We start from the raw sequence: 13342 nt of genomic DNA on the forward strand, positions 1-13342 counted from the left end.
TGGTGCCCCCTTTTTGGTGTGGAATGGTGCCCCCTTGTTGGTGTGGAATGGTCCCCCCCCTTGTTGGTGTGGAATGGTCCCCCCCTTGTTGGTGTGGAATGGTCCCCCCCTTGTTGGTGTGGAATGGTCCCCCCCTTGTTGGTGTGGAATGGTGCCCCCTAGTTGGTGTGGAATGGTGCCCCCTAGTTGGTGTGGAATGGTCTGCCCCTAGTTGGTGTGGAATGGTCTGCCCCTAGTTGGTGTGGAATGGTGCCCCCTTGTTGGTGTGGAATGCCCCCCCCCCTTGTTGGTGTGGAATGCCCCCCCCCCTTGTTGGTGTGGAATGGTGCCCCCTTGTTGGTGTGGAATGGTGCCCCTAGTTGGTGTGGAATGGTGCCCCTTGTTGGTGTGGAATGGTCCCCCCCTTGTTGGTGTGGAATGGTGCCCCCTTGTTGGTGTGGAATGCCCCCCCCCCTTGTTGGTGTGGAATGGTGCCCCCTTGTTGGTGTGGAATGCCCCCCCCCCCTGTTGGTGTGGAATGGTGCCCCCTAGTTGGTGTGGAATGCCCCCCCCCTTGTTGGTGTGGAATGGTGCCCCCTTGTTGGTGTGGAATGGTGCCCCCTTGTTGGTGTGGAATGGTCTGCCCCTAGTTGGAGTGGAATGCCCCCCCCCCCTGGTGTGGAATGGTGCCCCCTTGTTGGTGTGGAATGGTGCCCCTAGTTGGTGTGGAATGGTGCCCCCTTTTTGGTGTGGAATGGTGCCCCCTTGTTGGTGTGGAATGGTCCCCCCCTTGTTGGTGTGGAATGGTCCCCCCCTTGTTGGTGTGGAATGCCCCCCCCCCCCTTGTTGGTGTGGAATGGTGCCCCCTTGTTGGTGTGGAATGGTCCCCCCCCCTTGTTGGTGTGGAATGGTCCCCCCCCCTTGTTGGTGTGGAATGGTGCCCCCTTGTTGGTGTGGAATGGTGCCCCCTTGTTGGTGTGGAATGGTGCCCCCTTGTTGGTGTGGAATGGGCCCCCCCCCTGTTGGTGTGGAATGGTGCCCCCTTGTTGGTGTGGAATGCCCCCCCCCCTTGTTGGTGTGGAATGGTGCCCCCTTGTTGGTGTGGAATGGTCCCCCCCCCCCCTTGTTGGTGTGGAATGGTCCCCCCCCCCCTTGTTGGTGTGGAATGGTCCCCCCCCCCCTTGTTGGTGTGGAATGGTCCCCCCCCCCCCTTGTTGGTGTGGAATGGTCCCCCCTTGTTGGTGTGGAATGGTGCCCCCTTGTTGGTGTGGAATGGTGCCCCCTTGTTGGTGTGGAATGGTGCCCCCTTGTTGGTGTGGAATGGTGCCCCCTAGTTGGTGTGGAATGGTGCCCCCCCTTGTTGGTGTGGAATGGTGCCCCCTTGTTGGTGTGGAATGCCCCCCCCCCCTTGTTGGTGTGGAATGGTCCCCCCCCCCCTGTTGGTGTGGAATGGTGCCCCCTTGTTGGTGTGGAATGCCCCCCCCCCCTTGTTGGTGTGGAATGGTCCCCCCCCCCTGTTGGTGTGGAATGGTGCCCCCTAGTTGGTGTGGAATGCCCCCCCCCCCTTGTTGGTGTGGAATGGTGCCCCCTAGTTGGTGTGGAATGGTGCCCCCTTGTTGGTGTGGAATGCCCCCCCCCCCTTGTTGGTGTGGAATGCCCCCCCCCCTTGTTGGTGTGGAATGCCCCCCCCCCTTGTTGGTGTGGAATGGTGCCCCCTAGTTGGTGTGGAATGGTGCCCCTTGTTGGTGTGGAATGGTCCCCCCCTTGTTGGTGTGGAATGGTGCCCCCTTGTTGGTGTGGAATGCCCCCCCCCCCCTTGTTGGTGTGGAATGGTGCCCCCTTGTTGGTGTGGAATGCCCCCCCCCCTTGTTGGTGTGGAATGGTGCCCTCTTGTTGGTGTGGAATGGTGCCCCCTAGTTGGTGTGGAATGGTCTGCCCCTAGTTGGAGTGGAATGCCCCCCCCCCCCCCTTGTTGGTGTGGAATGGTGCCCCCTTGTTGGTGTGGAATGGTGCCCCTAGTTGGTGTGGAATGGTGCCCCCTTTTTGGTGTGGAATGGTGCCCCCTTGTTGGTGTGGAATGGTCCCCCCCTTGTTGGTGTGGAATGGTGCCCCCTAGTTGGTGTGGAATGGTGCCCCTCGCCCCGTTGTACACAACACACACAAAATACGAACGCTTGGAGTCCATGGTATCCAGCAGCTCTCACCTGCCCCGTTCCGGGCCTGTCCCCCCTCACAAGTCACGAGCCCTCTTCCTCGGTGTCTGAAGTGACAATGTGGACGCCGGCAAGCCTGCCTGAACGGACATTCCACTGCCCGAAAATAGCCCGTACTCTTTAGCATTATAAATCCTCTCGTATTGTATCACTGGCACATCCAGGCCCCTGCCATATTGATTTTTCTTTTCCACTAGAGGGGCGGGGGAAACAAAAGGAAACGATGGGGGCGAGGCTTCGATGGGCCCAACAAAGAGCTGACTTCTAAGAATGCCGGTCTGACGAGGAAGGCCCCTCGGTACAATGTAGCGCGCTAACACCGACCCCTCATGGAATCGATAGACACCGCGCCGTAAATTCCCGTCTCGCATCGTTCACTTCGGGCCTGGCCGCGAGATTAACGCATGCGCGGTCTAGCCGTTCAACAACCAGTGTCGTTCACCAGCGCTGCGCCGTCCTGTTGCTGTTTGTCTTTCGGAATAAACCTCCTAGGCCTCGTTTATAATTGCGTTTAAATAGAATGGTTATTAAGAGTTCCTTCACACGTATTGTCGGGAGGGCGGCAAAAACACATGGTTGAGCCCCACTTTTACTGCAAAGGCAGCCTGACAGGGTTGTACGCCAGATTATACCCAGCTGCATTCAGCAGGAAATAACACAACCCCATTATTCAAGAGAACGTGACAGCCTGACAGGCTTGTACACAATGGGGGTTTATTTACTAAAGCTAGAGAGGGCAAAATGTGTCACAATTCTGCATAGAAACCAATCAGCTTCCAGGTTTTATTGCCAAAGCTTAATTGAGCAAGCCGAAGTTAGAAGCTGATTGGGTTCTATGCAGAATTGGGACTCATTTTGCCCTCTCTAGCTTTAGTAAATAAATCCTAATATTATACCCCCACTGTGTTCAGCAGGCACCACTACGAACCACTCAAGTGCACCCCAATGGGGTTGTATGCAGAATTATACCCCTTGTTGTGTTCGGCAACCCATTCCAGTGAATGGAGCATCCTGACAAGCTTGTACAAAATATTATACCACCAACTGCATTCAACAAGCACCACCATGAACCCCTCAAGTGCAGCATAATAGGGTTGTACACAGAATTATACCCCTTGTTGTGTTGGGCAGCAATTACCGCAATCCAGACATCCTAACCCGCAAAAACTCATTTCAGGGAGGTGACTGGCCGGCACCCCCCATTAAATGCAGCCTGATCAGTACCAATTAAAGTTTGCCATTTTTGACATACATAGGCATTCTGTGTCTCTTATTTTTCTTTTTTTACTAGTAAGGTTGCTTTCACACTGAGGCGCTTTACAGGCGCTATATCGCTAAAAATAGCGCCTGTAAAGAGCCTCTCCAGTGTGGAAGCCTGAGTGCTTTCACACTGGAGCGGTGCGCTTGCAGGACGGTAAAAAAAGTCCTGCAAGCAGCATCTTTGCAGCGCTGTAGGAGCGGTGTATACACTGCTTCTAAAGCGCCCCTGCCCATTGAAATCAATGACCATCGGCGCTTTGTGGGCGGTTTTTAACCCTTTAACACCCCGCTAATGGCCGAATACGAAGGCAAAGCACCGCTAAAAAAGGCAGCGCTTTACCGCCGAACCGATGCCCCCAACAGCTCAGTGTGAAAGCTCACTAAATGTTTTTTTAATGAGTACTGTCTGCGTCAGAGAGAAGGGAGAGTGCAAAACTGTAAGTGCTAGAACATGGAAACTTCAAGTTAAATTTGCAATAAAATGTATAATGTCATATTATGGCAAGTTCTCCTGCCATATCCCCAGCACTCAGCTCTTCACAGAGGAATCTGCTAGGACTGCCATTGTAACATCAAATATTATAAAGACTTTTTGCATAATCTACTGAAAACTTCTATTTGCAATATAGATTAGCAAACAGTGGCACACCTTAGGGTGTAGGACATGAAGAAGTCAGCCTCGCGTAGAGCAAACTGGGGATGCTCTAAAATCACATTCCAATTCACCTGCCTATACAAGCAGCACCCAGTGGCAGGAAGGGAGAAGTGCACGTCTAGAGGGAAGCCAGGGGTGCTGTCTATTTGATAACACTGGGAAGGGAAGTGGCAGCGTGTCAGCTCAGTAACGTTCCGCCGCTCGGGCTGCTCTGCCTTTCTGAGTGAAAGGCTCAGACAGGAGATTGCCCGGCGCTCGCGGGTGTCCATTAGCCGGCATCCAAATGCAGAAGTCTCCTGCGATTTGCAGGAGACTTGAGATGTCTGGCAATCCATTCAAGTGAATGCGGAGTCTGACAGGGTTGTACACAGAATTATACCCCTTGTTGTGTTTGGCAGCGATTACCGCAATCCATTCAAGTGGATGGGGCAGTCTGATGGGGTCATACTCAAAATTATACCCCTTGTTGTGTTAACTGGTTGCCGACCATATGCTGTATATATATTGCTGCAAGGCGGTTCTCCTGTGCAAAATCATGTACCTGCTTCCGCTGTGATTGGACACAGCAGGAGCCAATCAGCAGGTCCGCTGAGACCGGCAAAAACGGCAGTCTGCCTATGTAAACGTTCTGTGAGAAGGAAAGGCTGTGATCCTGCGTTCCTACAAAGCAGGAACAAGGATTTTTGCCTTACCGTAGTACAAGCACCCCCCACACATTTAGCAAGCACTCCCTAAGCACACATCTAACCCTTTGATCTTCCCTGATGTTAAAGTGTTACTAAACCCAGTAATATGAAAACAGTTAATTCCCCCCTCCCCCCCCATGCCCACAGTGTATAATTTTTCTTTTTACATTAAAATACTGCCACTATGTACCTTTTTGAATGATCTGTATACCACGGTTACATCATAAACTGTACAGTTTCTCCAGTGCTGAGAGTTCAGGAAGGAGGAGATTTCCACTGCAGCCATTATACACGCCTACATGTGTGATGTCAATATCATGTGACCTGGCTAGCTCTGATCAACAAGTAAATGTTCTCTCCAGCATAAAAGACACAACTGAGCATGTGCATGTCGGCTACTCTGCCTGTTTCAGCTGGCTTTCCCCAGATAGACAGTGCAGGGGGGGGGGGGGGTGGAGTCTGTGCATACAGGATAAAATAGCCTTTTTACACAATACAGAGGATTAACCCCTTAAGTTCCACAGTGAGTATAACAAGCATGCGATGCTGCATATACAGACTGATTTTACTGTTGTGGGTTTAGTAACACTTTAACCCCTTCCCTGCCGGTGTCATTAGTACAGTGACAGTGCATATTTTTTAGCACTGATCACTGTAATAGTGTCACTGGTCCCCAAAAAGTGTCACTTAGTGTCCATTTTGTCCACCACAATGTTGCAGTCCTGCTATAAGTCACTGACCACCACCTGTACTAGTAATAAATAAATAAATAAAAATTCTGTAAATCTATCCCATAGTTTGTACGCACCATAACTATTGCGCAAACCAAACAATATACCCATTTTTGCCCTAGATTGATGAAGAAATTTGATTTTTCTCCATTTATTTATCTTGGATTTGTTTTATAGCAGAAAGTAAGAAATATTGTTTTTTTTCAAAATTGTTGTTTTTTTTTACTTATAGCACAAAAAATAAAAATACCACCAAAAAAAATCTCTATTTGTGGGGAAAAAAGTCATAACTTTTATTTGGGTACAGCATCGCACAACCGCTCAAGTTAGTTAAAGTAACGCAGTGCTGTATCGCAAAAAATGGCCTGGTCAGGAAGGGGGGTAAACCTTCTGGAGGGCAATGGTTAAGCAAGCAGTACCACAACCTATTCAAGTGAATAGGGCAGCCTGATGAGGTTTTACAGAATCATACCCTGTTGCATTCAGCAGGCATTAACGCAGCCCATTCAAGTGAAAAGTCCTGCACCATAACCACCCTGGTGCAGGATTTACAGGGTTAAAAAAGGGAGGCAACATGTCACCACCTGTCATACAACTCTGAAGAACAATCCACCACAGATGGCTTTTCATAGATGCAGCAATGTCAAGCAGAAGTGTAAAGTTTGCCTATGTGCAGTGACCTGCATTTTACTGCAAATAAAAGCATGTTTATTCACTAGCCATGGCCGGTGACAGATTGTGCCGCTGCACGGCCCTGCGATCGCTGCAGGTCATGTGATGTCCAATCAGCATGGGAAAGCCACCGCCCAGCCATCATTTTGCTATAGGCCGGGGCGGGACGTGGTTAAAAATGTTCATTATTTTGGGGGGGGGGGAATGGGGGGTTATAAAAATGCATTTACACTTGGTGAACACGTGCAGTCAAAGAAAAATGTGAGTGTCTTTACTGTAATTTTATAAGTTTTACCTTCCCAAATAATAATTTCCCACTCTTCATAATCACGCCTTATTCATGTCATCAAATTTTGGCAGCAACTATATTTGTAAGCAACTGTTTTCAAGGATGAAGTGCATGAGGGGCAAAATTAGAACCAAAATGTCTTGTGTGCACCTTGAGAATTTATTGAGAATTGCTACTACACCATCGAACTAGATATTGATGCATTAGTTTATCAAAAACTGCTTCCATTATCGTACTAGTTTTATGTTGCTCTCTTTTCCTTTTATAATAATAAAAAAAAAAAAAAATACATGTATATATATATATATATATATATATATATATATATATATATATATATATATATATATATATATATATATATATATATATTGTACATTTTATTGCCCAGAGAGGTACATTATCTATGCATATCCTATCCTATTATATACAGTGCCTTGCAAAAGTATTCATCCCTCTTGGCATTTTCCGTGTTTTGTTGCCTCACAACCTGGAATTAACATGGATTGTTTGAAGATTTGCATCATTTAATTTACAGAACATGCCCACAACTTTGAAGATGTTGGGTTTTTTTTATTGTGAAGCAAACAACAAATAGGACAAAATAACAGAAAAAGTCAATGTGCATAACTATTCACCCCCCTAAAGTCAATACTTTGTAGAGCCACCTTTTGTGGCTATCACAGCTCCAAGTCGCTTTGGATAAGTCTCTATGAGCTTGTCACATCGTACCACTGGGTTTTTTGCCCATTCCTCCTTGCAGAACTGCTCCAGCTCCTTCAAGTCGGATGATTTGCGCTTGTGAACAGCAATCTTTAAGTCTGACCACAGATTTTCTATTAGATTGAGGTTTGGGCATTGAGTAGGCCATTCCAACACATTTACATGTTTCCCCTTAAATCACTCAAGTGCTGCTTTAGGAGTGTGTTTGGGGTCATTGTCCTGCTGGAATATAAACCTCCCTCCTAGCCTCAAATCACACACAGAGTGGTACAGGTTTTGCTCAAGAATATCCCTGTATTTAGCACCATCCATCTTTCCCTCAACTCTGACCTGTTTCCTAGTCCCGACTGCTGAAAAACGGATGGATGTTCTTTGGGCAATGTGATGTTTTGAGGTTGCGCCAGACATAGCATTTTTTTTGATGCCCAAAAAGTTCAATTTTAGTCTCCTCAGACCAGAGCACCTTCCTCCATACATTTTGGGAGTCTCCCACATGCCTTTTCGCAAACTCAAAACCTGCCATTTTGTTTTTTGCTGCAAGTAATGGCTTTCTTCTGGCCACTCTGCCATAAAGACCAACTCTATGGAGCGTACAGCTTATTGTCGTCCTATGTACAGATACTCCAGTCTCTGCTGTGGAACTCTGCACTTACCTTAAGTCTCTGTGTGGCCCAAGTCAATTCCTCTTTTTCCAATGTGGCCCAGGAAGTTAAAAAAGTTGGACACCCCTGCCTCAAAGTGTATCAGTGGGCAAAACATGTATTTGGATGGGAGGTTTGGACCCTATGTCAAGTTTTTATTCCACTGGGGAGATTCGCCACTCTATTTGAACTGATGACCATAGTTGCAGAAAAGCAAAGTAAAGGGGAATCCAAAATTTTGCTTGGCCCAGAGTAAAAAAGGTAAGAGAAAATGTTTCAAAAAGGCCAATTTTTCCAGGGACAACAGTTGGAACACTTATTCACACTAGCAAACCAAGAAAAGCTAAACTTGAGAAGTGATCTGGGAAGTCCAAACAACTTTTAGGCTGGGTTCACATGATGCGAATTGGATGTGGTTTTCTCCGCATCCAATTCGCATGACAGGAGAGTGTGACCAGCTCTCTATGGAGCCGGTTCACACATCTCCGGGGCGGCTACGGAGCGAATTGCACAGGAGTCCTGTGTGTCTTTGGCTCAGTTTCAGGTCCGAATTCAGGCAAATATTCGGGCCTAATTCGTCCCTGAAACAGAGAACATGGACACACCGGACCCCTGCTGTGAGCCGTGTCCGTACACAATGTGAACCCAGCCTTAGGCCAGGTTCACACATGTGTCCACTTTTCTCCATTTGTTAGTGTTTTTTTTTAATGTCTGTTTTCATTAACCCATCACAAATGCATTGCATAAAGTGACACTAAACCTATCAATGTAAATGTTTTCCAACATGGTTATATTCAAGGCATGCTGTGAATGATAACTGGCACAGTTACTTGTGACCCCAACCGAACTGTCGAGCCAATAAATGGCTGGTGTCATAACTGATCACATTATCCACACTGGGATTTTTTTTTTACCAAAGACTTGTAGCAGAATATATTTTGGCCTAAATTAATGAAGAACATTTTTTTTTATTGGATATGTTTTGTAACAGAAAGTAGAAAATAGGGGGAGGTTGTTCATGTCAGGAAATGGTTCGCGTACTGTTGGCACTGTGCCTTATATACCTATAGGCTGCATTCCTGGTGTCCGCCAGCATGTGTCCCTCAGCAACCAGACGCTCATGATAATCAGTTATCACCTGATGCTCATTGCAGAAAGAGTATTTAAAGCGTAACTCCACTATGTGTTGAGAAAAAACATTCCCCTCTGGGTGATCTATGTACATTGCAAGAATTGTAACAAACTTTGTTGCAAATTCCTACCGTTTCTTATTCTGAAGAAATCACCATATTGTTTCTCTCTGTCTCTGTACTGAGTGGGTCTAATGGGAGTGGTTTCATAATTATCAATCAGCTGTGCAGCTGCAGAGCACCAATGAGGGAGGCTGCTGGGCCTGCATCCCTAAGTGTTCCTTTTGGGAGTATCTCACCAAAAATGACATTTTTGTTGCAGGGGATGCCTGAAATCTGACCTGTATCTTAGGCAGACTTCTGGGAAAATTGGGGAGCCAATCACACAAGCAGAAAATTATGTTTCTGGGGTGTGTTCAGTACACATTCTGTGTACAGAACAACTCCAGGTAGCCATATTGCATTACATTTTCAGAAAATCACAGCGGGTGCAGATTGAAAAGGAAAGGTCATTTTTAATAACATTCAATTACAATGTGGCTTGTGCCGCAATTGTGTACACTATATTATTTATTTATTTTTTGCTATTTTTTTCCCCCGCAAAAGTGGGCTTACCCTTTAAAGGGTAAGTTCACCTTTACAGAAAATCTGTAAGGTCTGTAAGGTGAACTTACACTGGACCCCCTTCCTCATCCCCCTTAGTACCGCTAACCTGGAGTCCCGCAATCACCGGCTGTGAGACATCAGATCGCCGCTTTACCGGTTCGGGGATTAGAAATCCCTGCGGCTTAATCACCTAAACGTACCTCTCTGCATGTACAGATAGGAGGCATTCTAATTGGCTTCGGCGCCATCACATGGATGGCACTGACCAATCAGAACCCCGCCTAGCCCATCCTGTCAGTGCTGGAGAAGAGGAGATAAAGCTGCAGGGATTTCAAATCCTCGGACCGGTAAAGCAGCAACCCAATGTCTCACAGTGGGTGATAGCAGGACTCCAGGTCAGCGGGATCGGGGCTGGATGGGGAGGGTGACCGGTGTAAGTTCACCATACAGATTTTCTGTAAAGGTGAACTTACACTTTAAAGCGGAGTTCCAGGTTAAAATACAACAAGCTCTTAAACAATAGAGCACTCCACACTCGTTTTTGGTTTTTTGTGTTCATTTTCAGCTGGACTTCCATCCTACCTTGCTGCAATGAGGTATGTCTTTTCCGCGATTGCATCGGGCCTTCCTCTTTCCCTCTGTTGCCTTCTGGGACCTTCTGGGGCCTTCAGTGCCAGTTTCCCTTACTAGCAATGCCAGGGCCTGCACCAGAAACCGATGGACAGGTAAGTGTCATTATATTAAGGCTACTTTCACACTGAAAGCACCCGGCGTTAGCGGTAAAGCTCCAATAGTTTTAGCGCCGCTTTACCATCATTTTAGCAGCGCTTTTCAATCGCTAGCTGGGCGTTTATATTCCATCCCACAAGCACACCGCCCCCTCACACTGGGGAGGCATGAGAGGCGCTTTTCAGGCACTTTACAGGTGCTATTTTTAGCGCTAAAACGCCTGAAAAGTGCCTCAGTGTGAAAGTACCCTAAAAGTTAGCAGCTACAGTATTTGTAGCTGCTGGCATTTAATTTTTTTTTATACACACTGGAACTCTGTCAGAAACCATGAATCAGACCGAGACAGAAGTACAGTAAAATCATACTGGTTTAATAATAAAAGTAAATGGAACAAATGTAGCCAAAGCATAGCCAAAGTTTGGTAACCGGAACAGTTAGTCAGCCAAGCCAGAAGGTCTGGGATCAATGTAGTGGAAGAACAGCAAGCAAGACCTGGAGCCAGAAGGGATGTCAGCCAAGCAAGTCTATAACAGGAACGCAGGAGAGTCTCTGTGATGTTGACCAAGGCGAAGGCAGAGATCCTCTGGGCTGGACGGCTTAAATAGGCAGGACTGACGAGCAGGATATCAGCAACAGGTGAGTAACTGTGGAGAGATAGGAGCTGGCAGTTGGCTGACAGCTGAGCGGCCAGCTTAGAGAAAGAAGGGCTGAGCTCAGCCCTGACAATCTCCGCTTTAAGCTCTGCTTATGCTATTCTCCTTTGCCTTGGTGTTTGTCCATGTGCCTCTGACCTGTGTTCTGTCCATCCTGATTCCTTACCCGCCTGTTTATTCCTACTTCCATATACCCTCTCTCTGTCCTGGCTTGCTCCCTGCCCCTTCTGCTTGATCCTCCGTCTATGATCCTGGCTCTGCCACCAACTACGTTCATATCCTGCTGTCCGTATATATTTGGTAGTTGCTCATTGTTTATTCACTCACTTATTAGATTCTTTGGTTTTGATTCATGCAATTCTGGTTTATTTGGAGGTGCATTTATATTTATGTACTTTATTCCTAATAAAAATTACATTATTTTACATTATCCTTTTGCCTGGTGTTCTCTGTGTAAGTCCACACATTTCTTGTCATGCCTGTTTCACAGGATACCAGCACTCGGTATTCTTAACAGCTCTATCTGTGTGAAAAATTATATAAATTTTATTTGCATACAGTGTTGCATGACCAAGCAATTGTGAGTTAAAGTAGCACAGTGCTGAATAGCAAAAAATGTCCTGGTGATGAAGGGGTAAAACCTTCCAGAGGTCTAGTGGTTAATACACTCATTCATGTGTTTTTGGTTTGGGTGATTGAGAATTGACTTTATGCAGCAACATCATTGTTATCGACTTGTGGACGCGTTTCAGAGGCAAGGCACGCCTCCTTCATCAGCCTGGCCTGGGCCTGCCTTGCCTCTGAAACGCATCCCGATTGGCTACACTGCACCTTGGGCTGACAGATCGTTTGTTCATCTTGACAGCTCTCTCTCAATGGCGTTCACTGATAAGAATATCCGATCCCCAGCTGTGCTGCTTTAGCGGTTCTCTGCAATGTCGGCTTTGCCTTTCCCTGGACTACTCCTGAGAGATTTCCCCTTGCATCTCACAGCCTGTTACCCATTGTGAGAAGGCAGCCTTGTATGAGCCCTGATTGTTAGCCAGTGACTGAGATTATTATTTCATTCCAAACCTCTAGGAATATATGATGTTATTTTAGCTGAGTACCTTGGGATAATTGTCCCTTTGGTAACTTGTGCACAGCCTAGGGTAGCTCAGACAAGGGTAGCGCTGAGTTTATTTTCCTGTTTTACCAGATTTTGCACGCTTCAGTTTTAGTAAATCTGCCCCATTGCATCTTCCTCTCCTTGTTGGAGAGGAAAATGTAATCAAACTAAAGTGTGTAAAAAAAAAATAACTAGATCAAAGTTTGCCAGGGTTAGTGTTGGGGTCAAAGGTCACGGTCAGTATATTTTGGATGGAATTTAAGAAAAAAATTTTTTTAATTAGTATCAGTGTCTGTTCGTGTCAGTGTATTTTAGGCGGGATAAAAAAAAAATGCAAAATGTGCACCATTGTTTCTGGGCTGTACTGTGGTTACAAAAAACAACTAACATACAAATATGTGGTATCGCTGCAATTGTCAGGAGCAGGAGAGATTTTTTTAGTTGTTCTTTGGTGTAAATTATTTTAAGAGCAAGTAATATACAGCTTAATTCAAATATATATATATTTTTGTTACAATTTTTGGCCAGTTTTCCTTTAATAATAAAATAAAAAGAAAATCAGGAGATTTCTGTCACCATTTACCACCAAAAAGAAAGCCCAATTTGTCCTGAAAAAACAAGGTACAATCCATCTGGATACACAATGTATTTGTGACAATATGTACAGTTTTACTCACACGTGTCAAAGTTGCAAAATTGAGGTTAGGCATTTACTTTTGTTTTACCCTTAGGCATGAATGGGTTAAGATTAAAAAAGCTTAGACCAGACTTCCACTTTAAAGTAAGTGAAAACTTGTATTTGAAAATATTTTTTTTAATCCCAGAGATCAATGAAGGAAGGGGGTAGTAGGTAGGTTTAGCAGTTTTTGTGTTTGCCTCGTTTAGAATTTCCAGTCGGATCTTGGATGCACAGACTTCTTTATTCTGTAAAAACATACTGACCGCACTAGTGCGCATGTAAATGGCACTATTAAAAAAACATTACATGCTTTTATGTGCATCTAGAAATGTCATCTAAACACAGTTTCAGTGCTAGCGTAAATGAGGCCAAAGAGGGAATTCCACTCACGTTGGGTGATTTCCAACTTCCTGTTGTATCTCAGGAGTCAGGACAGAAAGAGAAATTTCCCTAATGGTATATAAACAGCAAAATATAAACCGTCAAAAGGTTTTAACCCTTCTTGACTCACAGCTAAAAATAAGCTAAAAATAAGTTTAACACCTTCCTGCCCAGCCCATAGCAGATTGACGGCCGGGAGGGGTGCTT

At 46.0% G+C, this 13342-nt stretch overlaps 1 protein-coding gene across 3 annotated transcripts in view; it reads right to left on the reverse strand.

The window, feature by feature from the left end:
- The window catches only part of REXO1 (RNA exonuclease 1 homolog), a 313808-nt gene extending 311197 nt beyond the window's left edge, over positions 1–2611 (reverse strand). For 2 of the 3 annotated variants that reach the window (XM_073595259.1, XM_073595251.1), the window contains exon 1: positions 2184–2611. In XM_073595259.1, the coding sequence (XP_073451360.1) occupies positions 2184–2319 (136 nt within the window). In that variant the 5' untranslated portion in view covers positions 2320–2611. The remainder of the gene's footprint in view (positions 1–2183) is intronic. The other variant, XR_012235589.1, reaches the window with a different exon arrangement.
- Positions 2612–13342: the final 10731 nt, after the last annotated feature.

The sequence above is a fragment of the Aquarana catesbeiana genome, linkage group LG01 (genome assembly GCF_042186555.1).
Source record: "Aquarana catesbeiana isolate 2022-GZ linkage group LG01, ASM4218655v1, whole genome shotgun sequence".
NCBI lineage: Eukaryota > Metazoa > Chordata > Amphibia > Anura > Ranidae > Aquarana > Aquarana catesbeiana.